Below are 23,391 nucleotides of genomic sequence, written 5' to 3'. Positions count from 1 at the left end.
AATCTTTGATTATTTGATCAGTGCATCAGCTAGAGATGCCATACCACTTAAGGCCATTTTTCTATAAAGGGCACTAAAGAGGCTAGACGCAGAAGCCACTGTATAGGGTCAAGCTGATGATTCTGATGGTACTGTAGGGTAATCCTTGAGCCAATACTATTTTTGCAACAAACAAAATAACTCATGGTCAAAATGCTTGAATTCAACTAAACTACTGGAAACTACTTGGGGGCACATTCCAGTCCATTGACATCTCAAATGACATCACTGATGACTTCACTGATGACATCATCCAGTGAATGTGTGTTTCTGTAAAGTTTAAATGTTTTTCATATATATCTATGACAAAGTCTATTGAAGAATTAGTGGATGTACAAGTGCCTGAATGGATTATTTACTAGAAGCATGACTGACTCTATAAGTCACTGATCGAACGTATATTACTCAATGCATGGGTTAGTGACTAAACTGTGCTAATGTCTCTATTAGTCTCTCAGATCTTGTGTAAGCAGGTGCATGGGTTGGTGAGAGCTACATCAGTGTCTATGTGGGTGTTTGAGTGTCTATGTGGATAGGTGGGGGTGTCTGACTCTGTGCATACATGTCTGAATGACTGATTCACTGGTTCTATAAATTCAAAACTGTTTCTCGGAATGGCTGCATGTGTAGCTGACTGTGTAGAGGTGTGCTGATTGGTGAATTGATGTCTCAGTTGTATATATGTGAGTAACTATATATGTTTTTAGACAGTATATGTGAGTGTTGGGGTGTATAATTGACTATACATGAGAGAGAGTGATTGCAACAGTGTCTACATACACAAATGTGTACTTGTATTAATGATTGTATAAGAGAGTAAATATGTGATAGTATCTATATAAATAAGGGAAGTGCTGTGTGTATAAATTAGTCAGGTGGTGTGTATATATCTGCATAGGTGAGTACATTTGTGTGATTGATTTTTGGCATGACTGAGTAGATGTGTGAGTAACTCTATGGATCAGTAGCACTCTGTGAATACATGTATAGGTGTATGAGTGGATATTATACTGATTAACCCTGGGCGTAGTACGCGTAGTCGCGATACGCGAAGCTACGCAAAGACGTTCTCGCACTACATGAGCTTCGCGAGCGTGCGTAGTAGCTTGCTGGACCCATTCGCGAGCTATTTTTCTTGCTCGGGAGCGCATTGTGCGTGTTCGGGCGCTGTCTGCGTGCTCGGGGGATTGTAGCGTGCGACCTTACCCATGCAGTGGGCTATGGACGCGACCATCTTGTTTTTTCAATTGTCCCGCCCGCTCGCGTCCCCTATTTCCTCTTCCGGGTCGCGCATAACGTGTTTGCGTTGTGCACATCATGTTCGGGAACACAACTACTTGTTCACGCTGACAAAAGTGCGTGTTCGCGTGAAATCGCACGTGAACTTACCTACGTGGTCGCGATGGGCGCGACCATCTTGTTTTTCACACTCTATGCTATGGTTCTGGGCCTAGTTTTCTATCCACCTTTTATATTTGCAATCTTTACTTATTTTCACAGTTTTTCTTACTTTTTTTACTTATCATCTATCTCTCTCTGTCCCTAAGTTTATATTTTGCATTTTATTTCTACTTTTCCACCTTTTTTTTTTACTTTTCTACTGTTTTATTTTACTTCTTTATTTAAGCTCCCACTTCTTCCCTCTAACTTTTTTTCCTTTTGTTCTAACTTTTCTTTTCCACCTCCACCCCAGAAGCATGGCAAAGGGGAGCAGCAGAACCGGCTCGAAGGGCAAGGCGCCTGCGCCCAAGAGCCGGCTGCCTTGCGGCAGAATGCGACCTGCAGGGGTGCAGGCTCGGAAACTTTTCGGGGAGGCGGAGGTGGCCGCCCTGGTTTTTTTCATCCAGCGCCACCTCCCCATGACCTTGGCAGCAGGCGGAAGGCCAGGCTCCGGTTACCTTCCAGAGGAGCGTCACCGCCGGTGGGCGAAGGTGCGCCGGGCAGTCTTCCGCCGCTCGGATATCCGGCGCACCCACCAGCAGCTGGCCCACTGGTGGGCAGACATTCTGGACAGGGAGCAGGACCTGTTGGACCTGCTAGGTGTCGAGGTTGTGGGGCTTGGTGAGTAGCTAGTAATATTTATATATATATATATATATATATATATATATATATTAGTATAAGTATTGTGTATAATTCTTGGACGAATAAGTAACAAGATTACTGGTGCGCTTAGTTACATTGCAGGTCAATTCCGTCTCAAAATATTCTGTTATTGTATGACACAGGTGCTGCTCGCCACTTCTCTTACTGGTTTGTAACTTTGCGCTAGCTTGGGATGGTGATTATTGAAGTTAGAGTTTACTTTAGAGAACTGAAGTTAGTTAATGCTATTGCTAGAGTCTAGTCCTTACATTGCCCTTTAGTGAAATAGTGGTGGATGGATAGTATTAGTTAATTTTTTTTTTACGGTCTGCATGACGCCTCCTCTGTCACTGAATGCTTAGTTATTTCTTATTTATCCCACCCCTCCATAGAACCAGTTTGAAGTTTGTTTACTGAGTGGTAGGCTTAGCAGCAATAGCATTGTCACATCAGTCAGTAGCAGTTCATATGACGCAAGCAACCAACAATTTCATGTATGCACAAATTAATGCATCTGTCCTCCATCTCATCTATGCATGTTTGCGGGCAAAAATAAAATGGAAATGCTGACTTACTGAACAATTGGCCCGTCTGGATTCTGGAATAGGTGGTGTAGGTCAGGTGGTACTGGCTTCGTTAGTATATTCCGCAATGAGAATGTTTATGGAACATTTGATTAATGTTCTATAAGTAGACGGTCTGTGAATCCTGCAAGCCTGTAGTCATTTAGACTTCGAAGTCAATTTTATTGCAATTGTTGTTTCCTAAAATGTTTGAGAGGATTTTTGAATGATGTATTTGTTTCACAGCACTCAATGTTTCTCTTTCTTTATTATTTCTTACATGATCAACACCACCCAGGGGCAAGAAGACGGGGTCCGAGTCGCGCTCCTCTACCGAGGATCCTGCTGCTGGCCTCAGTAAGTCCTACAGTGCTTATATTATTAACAATTATATTTCCCTAACTTTTTAATGCACCTTATTTTTTCCTACCTATTACCTCCTTCCTAATTCAATGTTAGCAAAACCTTCTTTGGTCTTCAATTTGTTTTCCAAATTTTGGGTATCCAATGCCATCCCTGACTTTCAGTTCCTTCAAACTGCCTCTGCCCGATGACTCTCTGTGCTACTACTATTAGACTGTCTGTAGCTAAGCTTGCCCTGTTGGCCACTCTTTAGTTAAGGTATTCTTTTGAATAAAGCTCTGATAGAATAGCTGTAGCCACTGGGTCCACTCCTGTCTTTTGCGTTGTCCTCTGTAATCTGTTGGTGATAGGGAGGTTGGACCTTACTTACACCCTAGTCACAGAACTCAGTCAGATGAACCCACAATTCAATGACCATCTACCTACCTAAGTGTCTCAGTCATAGTCATTTGTCCCACTCCCGACCCTCACACGAAGATAGTTAGGTATACCCAATGATTTTATTACACAACCCAGAACAGAAGAACACCCTTTCGCTCATTCACTCGTTTAAGTCCACAACACCCTAGACACTCAAAATATACCACAGAGTGTATGTGCATGTTCAAAAACTTTATTTTTTTTAATAACAAGCTTTGTATTGTTGTTACTTGTAAGTTGTTCCATGAAAAACATCCAGCTCCACCATGCAAAATAAAGATTAAATACTATACATTTTGTACAACTACTGCACGATAGAGAACTGTGGGAATTGTGGGAGACCCCTCACCGTTGAACGTATACTGGTTACACATGCATCTTTCGAAAGCTCTGCAAATCTCTGGTTCGTAGAAGGCAATCTCTCATCTGCCTATGAGAAAAATGTTGCACGTTAGACAGTGAATGCAACTATGCCAGTTTTTAGCAGTAATGCTAAAAAGTGTAACATTATGGATAAGCAAAAGGGACTAACAATACTGGTTTGTCAACCTCTTAGTTGTATGCAATACTCATGTGGCCATAAAGGTGTCTTTCTTACTGTGCAACAAGCTGCGAGGTAACATGGGCAAAACAGTAGACCCGGATCTAAAATGGTTACATGGCTCAGGCTAACTTTCCAAAGACTAGAGTAGGAGTAGAGATTAGATGACCCTAGGGTCCATCTAATAAATTAAAACTAAACTCTGTCGAATGACTGCTGTACAGTAGTACACAATTTGGCATAGTTACAACGATTTATGTTGTACTTAACTGGTTTTTTTTTCAATCTTCCTTCCTGGTGAAAAAAGTACAACTAGTAAAATAGGGGGAGGTGTGCAGGCATCTAAAAAGGTGTACTTTTTTATAGGTGCACAATCCCTACCAACCACCAGTGCCGACGGGGCCAGCGGCGATGCTAATGCCATCCAGGAGGGGACGGTGGCTGCGGCACCTTCAGGATCACCAGTGGGGGAGGAAACTTCAGCGGTGGGCGGTGGTAAGTTATATTCATTAGTTATTTGCATTACTAGGTGGCAGGGGAACATTTCCCTCACTGTGCTATGAGACTTAAGAAAGTATGAATTTGAAGTTATACTGGACGATATACAATGGTTGAAGAAGCCACCCTTTGCAGCATTACCAGCGTGAGTTGCCTAAACAAGGCCTCTTCTATCAGACTCCAACTCAGCAGTGAGAGTTATGGAGAAGACTAAAAGTCAGATCAGATGACCTTGAGGGATGTGTTGAACAAAAAGGGAAAGAAGTGAACTAGGGTGGAAGGAGGAAGGACAAAAGAGATGTAATAAGACTACCATAGAAGGATACTTTGGAAGGTTCATGCACGTGCCTGATATGTATCCAATGCATGGGTTGTTGAAGGATGGGTAGAACTGGAAGGTGAAAGAAGATGCATGCCTGGTTGCGCAAAACAATATGGGTGCATGGATGAAGTGGATAGGAAGAATCATGAGCGGAGTTTGTGTCAATGAAACCCAAGGAAAGGAAGGAGTGGACGCATGGGTGGTTGTTGGTGAAAGTGAAACCAGCTAAGGCGATAATAAAGAATGATAGACATTTACTTTTAATGGGTGGATGCCCCCTAAAGGTATTGTATTCATCATAGGTGGAGACTGTCACTGGAAGCAGAGTCTTACTTTGAAAATATAAAACGAGATAAAAAAAAGACTGGTGTTCTTCTGTGTACTAAAGTCCACCCATAGTACTAGGGCAAGTATAATGCCGGAAAAAACTTCAACAAATGTTACAGGCAGGGGAAGCAGGAGAATAGATTAGATAGATACTAAAAGTTGCCACCAATTGTATGTACTGCACTTGGTGGTGCTACTATGCCACTATGTGTTGAATTAATTTGGAAGAGTTTCAGTTACAATTCTGTTTTTTTTTTATAGATACTCATACTCCTTCCCAAAAACCATCACGGAAGGAGTTGGCAGCCATGGCCCGGCAAAGGAAACTGCAGGCCATTGTGGAGGAGTACCGCCGGCTGGTGGCTAAGGCCGAGGAGGAGGAGGAAGAGGCGGCGGCAGCAGCTGCTGCCTTTTCTAATGCCCCAGGCCCCAGCCAGGCCCAACCTGCAGGAGTACGGCGTCGTGGTCAGGCAGCCGCTCACCGCCGGCATTTCACAACATCTGTCACCCCCGCACATCATGGATGCAAATGTAGGTGCCGTGCATTTCGGCAACAGATTCTCCTCCGGGTGTCAAAGCTGGAGGATCAATTAGAGGAGCGTGTCAAGATATTGGTGGACAAACACCTTAAAGCCCACCGATTGTAATGGACCCTGTTCATTTGCCCCTTTTTTAATACTTTTGTTGGTGGGTGGGAATTGGGTGGTGGGGTTACTTTAGTGGGACATTCTTTGGACTTGGACATTGGTTAGGGTTAGGGTGGGGATAGGACTAGGAGGATATTTTTTATGTACATGAATAAATGTTATTTATTTTTAACGTACACATATGATGTTGTTTTGTGGTGGGGTTACTGTTGTACGTCACAAGGTTTACTCTACATGCAGGGCAGCGGTCAGTGTTTGATTGAAATAATGTATTAATTGACCACATGTGTAACAACATCATGCAAACAGATAGATGTGGTACCCCTCACTGATTTATATTTGTCCTATTTGTACTACCAGTCTCTCCTCCATTATACCTCCCAGCAAACTTCTCTTCTTACCTGTGATTGATGATGATTAAGTTTGGCACTGCAAGGGCTGCATGGTTTCCCAAGACAACGGAGAATATGCCGTGGTTGTGTGATGGTAGTAGTAGACTAGACACTGGCACTAGCATTGGAAAACAAAAACAAAGAGACAGTCATTTGCCTGAGACAGAATGTGGGAGAAGTAGAAAAATACAGTACATAAGACTGACCAAAAAAAATACAAACAATATTGCAACTGCTAGTGCTAAACTCAAAGAAATCAATGGTGTTGGGGACTGCTAAGTACAAGAAGATAACTGTAGTTTTGTGTTGAAGGAGTCAGTAAAACACAATCCAATTCGTAAACTTAAATGCTGTAAAATTAAATTCCAACAATGCCACCAATTATTTAGATATATTTGTTTGGTCACTTTGGGAAATTAATTGCCTTGTACACTAGTACATACAGTGAGCTTGGGTGGGCAAGCAGAAGAGGATCCTCGCCCTGCCTAGTTGACATTTGATTTAATTAGTTTTGCTTTCACCGCATCTGCCCCAGCAAGCGTGTGATCAATTGGTGTAGATTTAATGTAGTAACATCACACCTCAATATAAAACCACTCAGCCCAGGGGAAGAGGGTTAGGGTTTGATGAATGGATGGGAACGGGGGTTTGGGGAAAGGTTTGACAAAGAAAAACAGTACGTGTTAGAAGCGGCTGTCTCTAGTTGGCAGAGGTATAAACTTCTGACAAATAGGGACACACCTTTTCTAGTCAGGGCAAGGGGATCACACACTTAGATAACCCCTGCTCACCCCCTTGGTAGCTTGGCAAAGCAGACAGGCTTATCTCAGAGGCAGTGCGTTAAGCATTTATGACCCCATACAGTAATAAAGTGAATACACTACAAATGGACACGACACAGTACTATTATAAAAATAAGGATGTTTATATAAGGCTTAGCACAAGACCAAATAACGACAAAAATATGCCAAATCTTAATAAATACTCTTGGAAGGAAAAATAATAGTTCAAGCGTAGTTTCTTCTTAGCACAAAGTCTTTAGTAACAAAAGCAACTCTTCTTCTTTAAAACACAGTTCTTGGCAATAATGTGACCCACACGGGAGTCACGCGACATCGAGGCAAAGTTAATCCAAAGGTTCGGCGTCGACCGCGAGGAGCGCTACGTCGAGCCCAGAGTCGCACAGACCCCCACAACACAGTACCTTAGAAAAGCGAAGCACACGATGATCAGCGGCGTCGAGATGTCCGGCGTCTCATCTTCGGCGTCGATCGGGCCTCAGAGTCGGGGCGATCTGCAGCGTCTTCGACAGATGTCAGGCAGGAGCAGCGCTCCTGAGGTGAAGCAGGATACGGCGTCGTCGTCGATATCTATGATGTTGCAAGAGTGAGCAGCGCTCACGGCGTCGAGAGGGTTTGGTGTCGAGGCGTCGGCAACGGCGTCGCTACTAGCGTTGATCGGGCCCGGCGGCCGGCGGCGAAGATGCGGGACACGGGAGCTGCACTCACGATGTCGAGCTGGATTCGGCGGCGTCCGTCGGCGGCGAGATTGCAGGATTCTTCAAAGGTGCTGGACTTTCAGGTTCCAGCAACAAGCACTTTCAGCAAATGATGAAGTCCTTTAACCCTGTGACTTCAACAGGAGGCTGGCACTCTTCCAGCCCTTGGAGATTTCCTTGGCAAAGCTTGAGAGTACACACTCAGTTCCTCTCTCCTGGTTCCTTGGCAAAAATAAAGAAGTAACTGCAGGATTCCCCCAACAAACGCACACTGGAAGAAGGGGTAGGCAAGTCCTTGGATCAGCAGGCTTCTTGTCCTTGGTTCAGGTTTCCTTGTCAGAAGTGATCTCAATTCTTGGTTCAGGGGTCCTTCTCTTATACCCCTTTTTGGCTTTGATACCTTTGTCCATGTAGGGGAATTTCCCCCCATCTTGGGTTTGTTGTGGGTGTTGCCAGGCCGAGGCACCTGGCCTATTCACTGTGCAGGGCAGAGTCTTCAGCCGCCCTGCAGGAAGTGGAGCCAGAATTGTCACTGGCAGGGGCAGGGCCATGGCCATCAGTCGCCAGGTAGGAGGTGGGGCCAGGATCGTCCCTGGCAGGCACAGAGTCATCAGTCGCCTGGCAGGAGGTGGAGCCAGCATTGTGTCAGGCAGGGCAGGCTATCAGGAGCTACTCTTCCCCTACTCTCAATGCAAATGCCTCACTCACCCCACACTGACTCATTCAGACCTCTGGAGCGACCCAGCTCCTGTCACACGCACACCAAACCAGCAGAGACCAGTAGACAGTCAGACAAGAAAATAGCCACTTTCTAAAAGTGCTATTTTCAAACACAGAGTCCAAAAACCATCCACCCAAACGGATGCGTTATTAAACCCTGAGTTCAGGGATAGCAAACTCGACATTGCACCATGCTCCCCGAGCCCGCTAGGATTATACCAATAATAATCCTGGCTGCCCATTCTAACTGATGGAGAGCAGGTACCCTTACAATAGTGAAAAATTAAAATGGCTGTAATTCACTATTAGGACATGGCAACCTTGTCAGGCTTGTCCTACCTTATGCTTACAATGCACCCTGCCCTTGGGCCTACCATAGGGGTGACTAACATGAAGTTAAGGGAAGGTTTAGGGACAGGCAAGTAGGTGTACTTGCGCAGTCCGCCTGACAGTACCAGACTGCACGTACGTCTAGCAATGGCAGACCTTTAGACATATTTTACCAGGCCGCTTTTTTGGGTGGTACAACACGTGCTGCAAGCCCACTAGCAGCATTTGTATTTACAAGCCCTGGCACTCCTGGTGCACTCTACTAGGGACTGAGAGTAAACCAAATAAGCCAAACATGGAATTCAATCAATACAGCAATTTTACATAGGGAGCACTTGCACTGTGGCACTGGTCAGCAGTGGCACAGTGCCCAAAGCAATATACCAGCAAAAACATTGTAAACAGAGGAGGCAAATAGACAAAAATGGAGGAGAGACTCATGCCAATGATGCCAGGTCTAACAGTACGCATGGAGACAACAAAAGCAAAACAATGAAGACGATGATTGATGATCCACTACTACCCAATACATCTAAAGTTAAGTAAGAAAAATGAAATGCATGCATGATGAAGATAAGTTATAACTTGATGGTTAATAATAAGTGATACTTACTTAACTACTACTACACAATTCAAAGAAAGTATTTGTTATATATGATATGGATATGACTTTTGCCTAGGCTGTATGCCCTCTGAGAAACCGTAATACCTGCTGTAGTGGGCTGAAAGCTAGCAAAGAAAATTAAGAAATAGTTTAAGTGAACAATCAATTACCAAACACAAGCATAAAATAAATGAAGAGGAAAAAGGAATAAAACAAAATAACGAAAATGATACTAAAGTTAATGTATTATCCAGGGCCAAATGTGTAGTTGTATCTCGTCATTCATCTTTGTCCTCCCTTCCATGGACACTGTGACTGAATATCATTCTTGGGCGCCTCTGGCTGGATGATGAGGAGGATTGGTAAGGTAAGTGTGAGTTGTTGCTCCACGTATAATAGCGCTGGGTGAAAGGCCGACCTGTAAGTGTTGATGAAAGGAGAAATCGGGTATTACAAAATAAGTTAACTGAATGAAAACAGAAAAATCAATTACGGTGTAGTGCAAAAAAGACAAGACTCGTGAGCGAGAAGATTTTCAGACTGAGGCTGCTTGGATACATTGATTAACTCTACTCTTATAGTTGCACAGCAGTCATCGAAAAAAACAACAAGATAGGAGCCAACACAGAACAGTTACAGGACCACACCACAACACCGGGCCGTGAGTCTGTGGCCCAAACTCCATTTACCTAAATTTTTCACAGTTCCAGACAAAAGGCATATTCAGAAACCTAGCATTTTCCAAAACAAGTGATTAATTCAATGCGCCATTGTCAGTCAATCATATCACTATTCTATTCCACCACTGCACACACATGTAGCCTAGGTCTGCTGTGGTTCTTGTTGATTGGTTGTGTTTACCTTGTATTCCACTTCCTGAACATATTCCATAAATCATCTCAGATCAAACTGACTGACAGCGTGCAAAGATGGTATGGTGGTCATCATCATCCGGTGTGGCACGTGTACGTGTTGTCCAACAGACCACCAACAGCAACTCAGTCTGTAGTGAGTGACTACGATTAAGTCCAGACTGCACCTGCAGTAGTACGAGTACAATTGGATACATATTATTAAACAACATGGAAACATTGACCATCACTTGAGACACAAGTACTTTGTTATTATATTAAACTACTAGTATAGTTCTACTTCATGCACATTTGCTCAGAGTCAGCAAGCATCTAATGCAATATATGGCATCATTCATTTCATATACCTGTCTTTCTCTTCTTTGTGGCTGTCAGATCACAGATGCAGCAGAGCCTTCTGAAAGTGATGACGAGTTTACTTTAAGTTTGAAGCCCTGCTCAAGGTCTGACATTGAAGAGTTGTGTATGCCTGCAGACAGAGGTGGTAGCCTTAAGACAGTGATGCGTTTCAGATTGGAAACAAAACAGAAGATGGCTATAGTCACATACGTTTCACTTGTTATGGAGGGACTGTTAGAGGCTACATTATTGTACTATTCTCCATCTCCATCCAATGTATGGCAAGATGGAAATGTATTTAGGGTGAGTCAGGAAGATGGAGCAGGACTCTGAGGAGTGGAGTGCACAGTTAAATGCACAGATGTGCAACTCCAATAGGTAATTAAAAGTAAGAGAAAGGTTGGTGTTGGTTTTGAAGTTTGAACCAGAAAGTCAGATACACACAAATAAAGGAAGGGAGAATGTAACAATTTAAAAGCCTAGTTGTCAGGGAAGAGGAGCTCGTCCTCAAACCCTGGTGGTTCTTCTGACAGAAGTAGGTCATGTAACCCACTAGTTATGTCTTCCGACTCGCTCTCCTCTTCCAGCTGTGATTCACGTATTTTGTAGTCTGGTGGCATGAAGTGCTGATTCATTTTGATCATGGTTAACCTCTCCACGCTTTTGGGCGAGAGATTGGTCCTTTTCACAGTTACAATGGCACCAGCAGCACTGAAAACACGCTCAGAAGAGACACTTGCAACAGGGCAAGCTAGATACTTTATCGCCTGTAACGACCGGCTTCTCCGTATGTTTTGGTGCTTCTGTCAGTCACCAGGTCATTACTTACCACATCCGTTCTCAGGTTCCAGAAAGACACCACATTTCATAATACTTACCCAAGAAAGGAATAAACACTGACAACATATAAGACCATTGCTGAGGAGCTCTCAAATAACAACAAGTCACAACACCTCCCAATCCAAGAGGGTACGCAGAAATTCACAACACCTCCTAATCTAAGAGGGTACACAGCACATGCTCCTCCTAGCAATGTAATTTAGACATCCCTAATGGGAGTCATTTTCCCTTCCGTATCAACAATTACCCATTAGAGGGGAATCACCCATCCCTCTGTAAGTACTTGGTAAAAAAAAAAGGGGTGCAAACCTTCCCTCACAAGGAATACAAACAAATGATATGCTCTAGGGTTTCTTTATTACATGATAATAGGATGACAAAAGAAAGAAATAACTAAACATCACAGTCAACACATACATATACATAGAGCCTGTAAATAAAAGCATAGTTAGATAAAGTTAGATATACATAGAACACCTCACCATAATCTTAGGCATCTTTTCATCTGAAGAAGGGTCCGTCTCTCTTTCCCTCTCTCTCTGGTTGGTTCCGGACTCTCTGTTGCACAAACATGTCTGCACGTCTGCACCGTGATGTATCATCAGACCGCCAAAACACCAGACCAGCATCTCAGCATTTCTCCAGCTCTCAGCATCTCAGAATCTCTCTGCCTCTCAGAAAACTCTGAATCTCTCTCGGACCCCCTTTCTCTAATATAGAATGCAGCTCTCCATCGAAGTTTCTAGCTAACTCCGCCCACAGTTCTCACTGGATTCCTGTACCACCGCGTACCAAGAGCACAGCAAGCAGCTGGCCAAGCGTTTTGCTCTGACTCGTCACGAAGAGAGCACATTCCACCCGATAAGAACCGGTCCTGTCTGGTTCACTACTGGTGGACAACACATGTAATCTAAAATATAACCTCTCACCCACAGAGGCCCCGAAGATGGCTGCAGTTTAGAATATGGAGTTGCTCAAGCATAGGCCTCTACTACTTGGAAAGCAGAATGATATTAGACCACGTCAAAGCCAATAGGCTAAAGTCATCATTCACCTAACTCAAATAACACTATGCCCTTAATCCCTCAGTATCCCCTATGGAGCACATGTGTGCACCATCACCAACAACTCTGCACCTCGACATCCCATACCTTCTGTTCTTTGGCAAGATTATTGTAATGCAAGACCATCCTACATTAAGGCTAAAGTAACATAGCACACTAAAATCAGTACACAATGGTGGTGATCGAGGGTCATCACAGATCATCAGACCACTAAAGTGGCTCATTCACTACATTACACCCCTTGACCCTTGAACATCACCATTCACATATATCAAAAATAAAATCACTGAACTAAAGACACAGCTATCACTGCATCTTTTAACTGAAAAATAGGCATGATTGCAAAGTAACTAGAAAAACAAAACTATCATTGGGACACTGTATCTGTGAACTGTAAAAGTAGTATCAATGTATAATAATCAGCAACCAAATAAAACCTAACTGAAGATTTGAGTGTCATTGAAACATTACATATCTCATTTAAAAGCAAAACTGTAACACGCAAGACTGTAGGCCATATTTGAAAGAGTACCTACAAGTGAAAAACTGCATTTCAGAATCAAAAACACAACTGTTAAAAAGCATATTTGAACCAGCAACTCTCGTGCTGAAGTGACTACTCAAAAACATTGAATTCAAAGCAGATCATAATGATCTGTTTTTTCTCTGCTTGTTCTTTTTAAACTTCATAACTCAGGTGAAATATCTAAAAATAATTCAGCTTGTGTCATTTGAACCTCTAATAATGAAACTGCAAATTCTACTGCCAAGGCAGCCAGCTGTAGCTCAGAAAATATCTACTCCAAGTGCAGCACAGTGTCTCTATGGGAAAAAGTGTTCTTTTCTGTGAAAAAAGCAAAACAAAAAACACCACTGTCTCTTGTCAGGGTGCACACACAGTTCTCCTGTGCGAAAGACACACAGCTCTCATTCTTTTAAAGTCAGCTTCACTCGAAGGGGACAGTTCCAATTGCAGAACACTCTGCCGAACCCTTCTTCGCTTAGAAAGAGGCAGTCCTTCTATGTAGATGACAGCTCTTTGGCATCCAACTTCCTCAGTATCCCCTCGACAAGGAAGAACCCCATCTGATCTGGTTCTCCATAGATCATCAGCTCCCGTCTGCCATCAGCCACAGGACATCACTGTCCGCTCCGGTCTGGCTCCAGGCTTGGGAGAGTTCCACTTTCAAACATAATAAACTAAAATAACAAAATAAAAATAAAAAAGACAAAAAAACAAACAGGGCGGGGTGGGGCAAGGTATCACTCGCACCCCCAGCAGCACATCCCAGCAACCTGAAACGATAAACACGTATCACTCATCTTACAAAAAAAGTTTAAATTCAAAAGCACATAATTTTCTTTTTACATCTCCCCAAGTCCAATATTTTAACTTCTTTCTGCAAAGCTCATCTCTAGATCTGGGGAATAGCTTAAGAATGCTACCTGCATTATATTCTCTAAGTTTATTTGGGCCAAATCTAATTTTTTCTTGCACAGGCAGAAGGGCTGGGGCAGTCAACTGTACGCTCTTCTCACTCCTTGCTAACATACCCCTCCCTTCCAGCGATGTCTGCGTCTCAGGGCTGGCTCAATTTCAACCATAACAGAGACTGCTCTCTGCCTCGCAACCTCACATGCCAAGAGCGAAGCGCCTGCCAATTTCTGTCTGTCCTGCCTACCTCCTCATAAGGATGGGGCATGATGGTGATGAAGCCTGCACCTTTGTGCAAGCCTCCCTATCTTTCCAATTAAAGGAAGCTCCACAGTCTGAAGAGTGGAATCCGCGAAAAGAATTGGGTGCTTGCCAAACATAACAAGCAGCGAGGACTGCTCCTGCGATCGCACCCCTCCCCTACAAAGAGCCCGGGAAAGAGGAGACTCTGTGGAATGCATGTTATCTCCTCAAGGTCAAAGCATGGCCGTTCCCAGCCGTTCACAATCCAAAAGCTGTGAAATTTTCCATTCTTAAATGGAACAGCATGATGTCAAAAAACCCTTACTTTCGTCTAAGACAAAAAACAGACTCAACCTCTTTTGACTCCCATCAAAATCCTGCGTTCTATTTCTAAATGCTCTGCTCTTCTGTTTAGCTAATTCAGGCAAATTTAAACTACCATGTATAAAACATTGAAAACCTTAAAAATTCGCATAACAACATCACATTACATTTCTGTAATATCTGGGGTAGCATCAGTCAAAGAAGGTCTAGGTTTGTTTAATTTGTAACAGTCAACTATCATGGGCAAAGAATTATCACATTTGCGCACCAGCTACATAAAATCATTTTAAACATTAGTTGTTGGGGTCACCAACCCTGCTTCTGAGAAATCCTACCCAACTGCTATTCTGTCTATATGGGCCATTTTACCATTAGTGCGACCTCTCATAAGCAAATCACATTTTCCCTCACGCTGTTCTGTCCAGTATATTTTAGTGTGCCAAAGCACATAGTCATGGGCCTTTGTGCAGCATCTGAATTTAAAAGTCCCTGCACTCCACTGTAGCTAAAATAGGCACATTGCTTTTGGTTAAAATCACAAAATAAATTTTTAAAACCTGGAAGTAGCCAGTCATACTCAATTCGCTGTTGTACACTTTCAAAATCATATGCCTGCATTTTTCTTATAAAGCAAAATGTATCGTGCACTGTTAGGTCTGATTTATTTCCACCACTGGTGATCATTAATTCTAAAACACGGGTCTTCTTATCTGACTGAAAACTCTCTTCGGAAGAATTGATTAAAACAGCCTGTGCAATTGGCAAGCTGACTAGATTTTCTGTAACATTTTTCACATGTAAATCATGCATGTTTAAGTCTGTTGTCAAAGGAATATTTTCACACTGGGCATCAATTAACATTTCCTTCAGCTCTTTCTGCTTTCATGAAAAAGTATCTCAGTCAGAAATTAATTTGTTTGGGCATCTGATAAGGACACAGATGGCTCTCGACCTCGAAAAGAGCTAGAGTGGGCAGTGTTTGTGTCCAGATGTCCACATTAGCTGAGTGTTCCTATCTACATCTGGTATCTAGCTTTGTTTTATTTTTGGGAAACTTGTGGCTTTGGCCAAATGTGTTTTATTGGGGCCAATTTTCTCGGACTTGTTTGTGCTGCAACTGTCTGTGGGATCGATCAGAGATCTTTCTGGGCATGGGTTTGTCTTTGGGTTAAGAGAGACCCCACCTGTGACCTGTCATTCAATAGGCATGGGTTCGAGTCGTAGGACCTGCCTGACCACATATCTCTGACTCAGGATTTATGAGGAGGTCACCTAGGCTGAATCTGACAGCAATGATACAAGTTCATTTGAACTCCTGAAAATAATATGGCAGTCACTGGTATTTCTTTGGACATTCTCAACATTGTGTGTACAGCTGTAACAGCATGCATCAATTGTTGTAGACACATCTAGGACTCTAGTTAATAATCCCGATTTATGCCCTTATGTGGTTATATCAAATCATATCCTTATATAGGCATAAGAATCATACCCATATTAAGACATAGCCAATGCAGTCCAAATACAGCAAGGCTACTGCCATAGACTCCTAGAAAGCACAACGCGTTCTTAGATAAACCAAGCCTCCAGCAGCCCGGGAATTCCCCCTGCTTCTGTATTGATTTGTCCTAGAACTCCTGGAGTCCTGAAAGAACTGCGAGTTCTTAGTGACGTCTTATGTCCAGCCTTACGTCAAACTCGGCACCTTCCGGGTATAAATATATCAGCATCTGTCCTAGCAAAACACACGGTGGTTTGGAGCAGATTGACTATCCACTTGCCCGACACCCTGTAGCAAGTGCCCAAGGAAGCCAACCCTCCCGCTGACGCACTGAGAGAGACGCTGTCTTTTCTCCTGCCGAGAAATCCAGCTCCAGTGTTTCCCTGCTACCCTTGCGGGTGGTTGCTGGGAGATCGAGTCCTGAGAGAGAGATACAAGACCTCCTTCATTCTATAACCAAGGTACGGAGCTGATTAGACCCTTAGAGAATTCTTGATTTAGATTCTTGGCAGAAACTATTTAAACTCAAACTACATCTCACTTACTCCTTCCCATGTACTAGGCTTAGGTTAGGTACACCGGGGTAGGCGTATCTTAGAAGCACCAGTTGAGTACGTTTAGTCATTATTTTATCATTGTATGTATTTTATCCATTTTAAGTATCTTATGGCTTAGAAACCATATAATGCTTCTACAGTATTATTTCATAATACTCTTTTTACTGTACGCACTTTACTTTATGACAAGTATTGCGATTATAGCAATTCACTTCTCTTGCATGAGAAAGAAGACTGCTCAATAAAAAGCCTCTTTTATTGAAAATGCCCGTCTCTCTGTTTCCCTGCTCTTCTGGTGAAACTAAGCATGCACGATTGACTGAGTAAAATAGATATCTATTATTTCCGCGACTCTGAAGATATACTCCTTATTCTTGGGGGAGCAAAGTTGTCATGTTTATGCGGTTGTCAGAAACTAATCCCTTCTTGTGAATTCGAGAAAGTTTCTAGTGACCTCTGAGCTAGCTGGCATTCATAATTAAGTCTAACATATTCAATAGAGACCTAGTCGACCTAAGTCCTACGTCTAAACTATCGTTTATGTTATTCCAATGCGCAGAGCCTATTGGGAATATAGGAACTACACTACACAATACTGTTGTTTACTAAAATTGACAGTTGTGTGCCTTGATCATGGCGTAGATCGACTTTTGTTTTACTGGTAACAACAGTGTCATTCATACATGGATTATGGAATGCATTGACATCGTTATTGTTGGTATCAACACGGTTATGTGGGAATAGATTATTACATACATTGACATTGCATTTATAGGTATTGAGATTGTTATGTGGGCACAGGTTGTGACATACTTTGATATTACATTTATTGGTATTGCCATAGTCGGGCCTGCACACATCATGGTATGCATTCAGATCGTATTCCCATTCCAACATATTTTGGACTATGCAATGTGTTTTTCAGTTATCATCTATATCTTGTGTTCCCAGTGCCTATCAATATGACTATTTCCAATCCCATTCAGGATTAACTAAGAAGTATGCTTTTTTGGTCCACAATTACTTCAAGTTTAGCTGTGAATATAAGTCCATATTGTAGTTGATGTTCCTGGAGTTTGTTCTTGAAAGACCGGAATCAAGCGTGTTGCTCTTGAACACCAAGGGTGAAGTGCAGAAAGATCAATACTTTCTAGTTTTCCACCATAGCTTTTCTGACTTCCTCACTTCTTGCAAGATGATGTCCCTGTCTTTACTGTGGGATAAGCTTTGCAACAACTAGCCTGAGGGCAACACCTGGAGGGGGCATTTTGCCATGACCCTATGTGCTCTTTTAAAGGAGAATTGTGTAAAACTCTGTATTGCTAATATGCTGAATAGCATTGTTCCAAGTAGACGACCATGTTGCTGGCCTCTATTTCTTCAGTTAGACTAAAAATACGACTTTTATGATACGAGTGCCCTTCAGCGTTTTTGGTTCAGCCTTCTAAGTATCCTATTTAGCAATTCAGTGATGTCAATTTCTGCTATAAGTCCTCCACTGTGAAACAAAGTTCTTGTAGTGAGAGTTCAGATTATTTTGCTCAATTTTCTTTAACATTTGCTTTAATTTTCATGCAATAATCCCACCTCAATGTCAACTGAATTGCATTTGTTTTCCAGCATGTGCTTGATTTTTGATTTGTTCACCAGTATATATTAAGTTTTCTAACTGTTGTAGATGACACTATAGTAATCTTGGCCTGCCCTGGCATTGTACCGGCACACAACTTCCAGTCCTCCGATAGCCACGGAGCCCCACTGTCATTTGTGGATATCATGATAGCTTTCAGCTTCCCCACTTCCAGGGTAGGTGGCCATATCTTGCTACCCCTGATGAGAGCACATACTATGGCATACCATAGCAGCTTACTCTTCGCAAATGTTTTCCATTTCTCACAGCCACAGCTATATATTATTGTTATGTTTAATTATTAGACCACTTAGTTAAGGTCTTGTTTTACATTTTGTTAAAATAGTTTGCTGCAGCCGTCTTCAAAACATAATTATTTGTATTTCATAAATATTACAAATGTTCTACAATATACTATTATATGTGAGAGATAGCTTATTATGTGGCAGTTTTCAGAGTGTGTGGTGCAGCAGACTTTATTCAGTCAGGGGTGGTGAAGTGAGATGAAGAATGATAATGGATTTAACACAGATCAGTGACTGGGGCCGAGTGTCTGAAACATTTCAGTGCTCCATCCATCATCTCCTTGTGTTTGCTTTATTCAGTCAGGCACCTCACATTTCAACATTAAGGAACTCATTACGATGTCGGTCTGTAACCCTCTGACTGCTCATTGGAGGCTTACCGACTGACACCAAAGATTTGCAGTCTGACTGCTGAATTTCAATGTGGGTGGGCAGAGTGTAAACCAGCCGGTTAATCCGACTGTGTTCCCTCAGGCTCACGGAGGCCGCCGGCTGGTCGGATACCTAGCATAATCCTTCACAGAAAGCATTTCCAATGTTGGTATTATGATGTTACTTTCAGACAGCCTTTCCGTGTCAGGCCTTCTGATAAACCCTGCACCATGTGGCAGGCACAATGAGATGCCTGCACATTGTACAGGGATTTACACTTTACTCCCATTTCTCTATGGGAGCTTGTGCTTCAGGCGATTTCCATGTGCGCTCGCATTGTAATCCGGTGTTATGAACCACTAACCTACGTTCAGTCGGTTCCCACACCAAGACATGTCGATCAGGGACCGACATCATAATAGGAACATTAGAAAATAATGGGGTGACCCATACTAGTCCATGGACCTGAGTAATGCTCGGTATAGAAAACAATGGTCCTAGACTAATTACTTTAGGAAGGTGTTCATTATGTCAAAATCTATGAACATGGTACACAGTTATTCTAGCGGATTATCTGTTATAATAACTGTGAGATTAAACAGTCACTATTGAAGCTATTTATGGTGCTTGTGTGTCTCTTTGAGGATATACTCAATTGAACTGAGAAACTACTGAGTTACACTAATAATAAGACTTGAGTTCTATGTGTACCATGTTCATAGATGTTGCCTTAATGAACACCTTCCTAATGAAATTAGTCTAGGAGCATTGTTTTTGACATCGTAATAAGGCCCCAAATGTCTCCTCCTCTGTAACACCTATTTAATTAGCTCCTTTAGAACACACAGCCTAGGTCATGGTCCTGAGAATGTCACCTAATGGTCCAAAATGCTAGCATGAGGTTATGATGTACAGATTGGTGTATTCTGTAATGTGTTTGATCAAGAAGAAATGAAATCCAGATTGTTGTAGGTTCTTCTAAGGCGGAATCCATGAGTAATGGGTCGATGGCTGTTTTTGGCTTTTAAATTGAAATGGTCCCATGAACGGGATAGGAGTGGTAAGTGATGACTAACTTCTGTGGTGAATAGGCAGAAAAAATAACCAGAGCGGGGAAATGGAAGATGCTGGCTTAGTTAAGGCAATGCGGATGAGAGAGGGCTAGAGCAAAGGGTTATACCACACATATCAGCAGTTGGATTTGTGAGCCTACAGGGAAAACTGAGAGCACCATATTTGTGGTAAATTGGGTCAGAAAGAGGAGGAGTAGAATCTGGGCTTGGTATTGCAATAGACAACGTTCTTGGTTGGAGTCCCTGTGTGTGGATAGAGTACACTGATGTTGGCAGACTCTATGGCCTAGCTGTGGGCTATGGGAAAGTTTATAAATGTTAATAAGAATTCCACCATCGATGTTACGAGCTCCCTAGTTTGAGCAATATAGTTTTTCTGGAGTATAAATCAAAAATTTGGATAAGTGTGACCAACATTTGATATTGCATGTTTAATAATAAAAAACAATAGCCTAAACTTTCTTTTGAACTTATTGTTTAGACTCTTCGACTAACTGCTGATTACTGCAAAGCCAACAATATTCCATTCCCAGATGTCACTCTCCATGAGCATGAAGAAAAGGAACCCTCTGGATGCTACATCTTCAAAGGGTTGAATGTCCCCACAGTGATGCACATCCCACTTTTCAACAAAGAGAACTGTGCAGGTCAGCAGCAGTTCATTATTAAGAAAGGTTGTTGACTCAGTGTTTTACATGTCTGTCATATTCACTATTTATGTAAAAAATTCCTTCTTGCAAATACTGATGCAAAAAAATAATCAGCAAAGACCTGATTTTTAGCATAGCATAACATCAGCATAGATCATCATTTTTCTTGCTCCCATTCTCAGCTAAGGTACTGGAAAACAAAATCAACATTCAACTCATGAGACATGTGGAGCAGAATCAGGTACTCAACGCCTCCCAGTTCGGCTTCCGCAGCAATTACAGCATGGAAACCACCCATTTTGCAGCCAACAACGACATCAGAACCCTTCTTTACTAAGGAGAAACAGCAGGTTTCATCCTCCTTTACCTCTCTGCAGCCTTTCACATCATATTCCACCACACACTGATCGAAAGACTCCAACACATTGGCATCCAAGTGGATGAGATCAGATTGATCCCCTCCTTCCTTACCAGAGGCTCCACCTCCCACCTTTCACGTCTGAAACTAAGATAATCTGCGGTGGTCCTAGACTAATTTTCTTAGGAAGGTGTTCATTAAGTCTAAATCTATGAACATGGTACACAGTTATTATAACAGATTATCTGTTATAATAACTGTGAGATTAAACAGTCACTATTGAAGCTCTGTATGGTGCTTGTGTGTCTCTTAGAGGATATACTCAATTGAATTGAGAAACTACTGAGGTGCACTTATGATGTGACTTGAGATCTATGTGTTAGCAGCAAGTGTCAACATGAACACTTGACCCTACCTGCACTGCCTTTGCAAACAGATAGTTTGCTGAAATTAATTCCACAGTTTCATGTCCTAATACATTTCAATATGGTTTTCTGAATGTATTTAACAAAACAATTTCAAAACTTAGAATACATTTTTTTTATTTTTCGAGTTCATACTTGTTCTTCGTTTCATGTATTGACTATTATGACGTCAAACAAAACAACTCACATAAATTTATAAAGTACAAAAATATGAAAATATACAAATATCAGTTCCGTCATCAATCCCAATGCATTTCAGGATCTGAAGATCCCTTCTTCAGGGGAACTGTAAGAAAACATGTAAAACAAGTTGTTTGTAAATCCAAGCGTTCACTACGCAAAGTGGTGCAGGTCATTATTTGAATTTACTTGTGCATGAAAAACTGTCTGTATCGCTATTACGTGATACCCATACAATGAGAAAAGAAAACCATCACCAAGTGAGACCGTGAAACAAAAAAGTCCAAATTTGTGCTTGAGTGACTGTGAAGATCACATAGAGTGATCCACTTACCAAGGAAAAACATTTTTTGATCAACGGTGAGGTGTAGCTCTGACGCAATGAGAGTAGACTATAATCGCAGAACCTGCAAATGTGCGTACACAAATAGAAAACTATGAATATTTATGCTAGTGTGTGCATGTGTCCTCCACATACACATGACTTAGCGGAATATCTTACTTTAATAAAGACCTTATTCTGTTCTGCTAGGTATGAAAACAGTCTATTGCGCTTGGAGCCCTACGAAAATATCTTGTGGAAGTACCTGGTCAATTCAGATGATAAGCACAATGAAGGAATGTCCAAGCCTGCCCGATGTACTCTTTGAATAGACCTAATAAAAATCAAAGAACAAAGGATAAGTGTTCCAAGTGCTGACTAACTGTTGAGAAACAATGCTGCCTGTAAATAACTCTTGCTACCTGACAAATGCCAAAGTTTACATCAACTGGTTCGTCTGTAGCAAATAAGCTGATAATCAAATTGAGTAGACGGCGAGACCTGTGATATAACGAAAATGTAGACTCAATCAAAAATTCCTGCTGCCATATAAAGTGGCTCGCAGTTTGATACCTGAGATTGCACAGTACCTGGAAAAGGTACTATCTGTACCGAGCTCCGACAGCGTTTCCAAGACGTCAAATCAATCCACTTTAATATATCAACCTATGAATAAAAAACAACCCAATCACCCGTCTGCTAGAACTCTCCTAATCTCGTTGTCAGCGATTCTCCCTTGAATAACTCTCTGAAATTATCAACCTGTGAATCAACAATTAACTTCGTAAGCACTCTGCTGTAAATCTACCAAACTGATAAAATGGTAATGGTCACAAGTATGAACTCGAAAAATAAAAATTGATTTTAAGTTTTGAAATTATTTTGTTAAATAAATTCAGAAAACCATATTGAAATGTATTAGGACATGAAACTGTGGAATTAATTTCAGCAAACTATCAGTTTGCAAAGGCAGTGCAGGTAGGGTCAAGTGTTCATGTTGACACTTACTGCTAATACTTTGTTCACACACCGGAGGTTAGCTTCCTCCATCCCGCCTGGCACGCCCTGTTTAAACAAGGTTTACAATCAAAAGTATTTACATTACAGTTTAAACTACATGTGGGCAGTACAACCCAACACAAAGTGAGATCTATGTGTGCCATGTTCACAGAGTTTGACTTAATGAACACCTTCCTAAGGGTATTAGTCTAGGACCATTGTTTTCGACATCCTAAAAGGGCCCTAAATGTATCCTCCTCTGTAACGCTTATTTAAGCAGCTCCTTTACAACACACAGCCTAGGTTATGGTCCTGGAAATGTCACCTAATGGTCTAAGAGGCTTGCAGGAGATCACATTATTATTATTAACAGAAAGGCCAATCATTGGGTTTTACCTCTGGTGCATGTGCACAGGAATCCTTGTTCATAAATACAGTAAACTGAAAATGGAGAAACAGTATGATCTGTTTGCACATCATCAGAGGGGACTACATCTCACGGTTTTGGGGGCAGATTTCCTTATGCAAACATTTGTTTTTTGATTCAAAAGAG

The 23,391-nt window shown here is 42.0% G+C and overlaps 1 protein-coding gene across 2 annotated transcripts in view; it reads left to right on the top strand.

Moving 5' to 3' along the window:
- LOC144755650 (cytosolic phospholipase A2 gamma-like) overlaps nucleotides 1–23,391 on the top strand; it is a 553,672-nt gene that overhangs the window by 484,285 nt on the left and 45,996 nt on the right. For both annotated transcript variants that reach the window (XM_078644802.1, XM_078644804.1), the window contains one exon: nucleotides 20,386–20,551. In XM_078644802.1, coding sequence (XP_078500928.1) covers nucleotides 20,386–20,551 — 166 coding nt within the window. The remainder of the gene's footprint in view (nucleotides 1–20,385; nucleotides 20,552–23,391) is intronic.

The sequence above is a fragment of the Lissotriton helveticus genome, chromosome 5_1 (assembly GCF_964261635.1).
Source record: "Lissotriton helveticus chromosome 5_1, aLisHel1.1, whole genome shotgun sequence".
Classification (NCBI taxonomy): domain Eukaryota; kingdom Metazoa; phylum Chordata; class Amphibia; order Caudata; family Salamandridae; genus Lissotriton; species Lissotriton helveticus.
The sequence above is the reverse complement of the archived record's forward strand: the minus strand, read 5'-3'. Positions and strand labels throughout refer to the sequence as shown.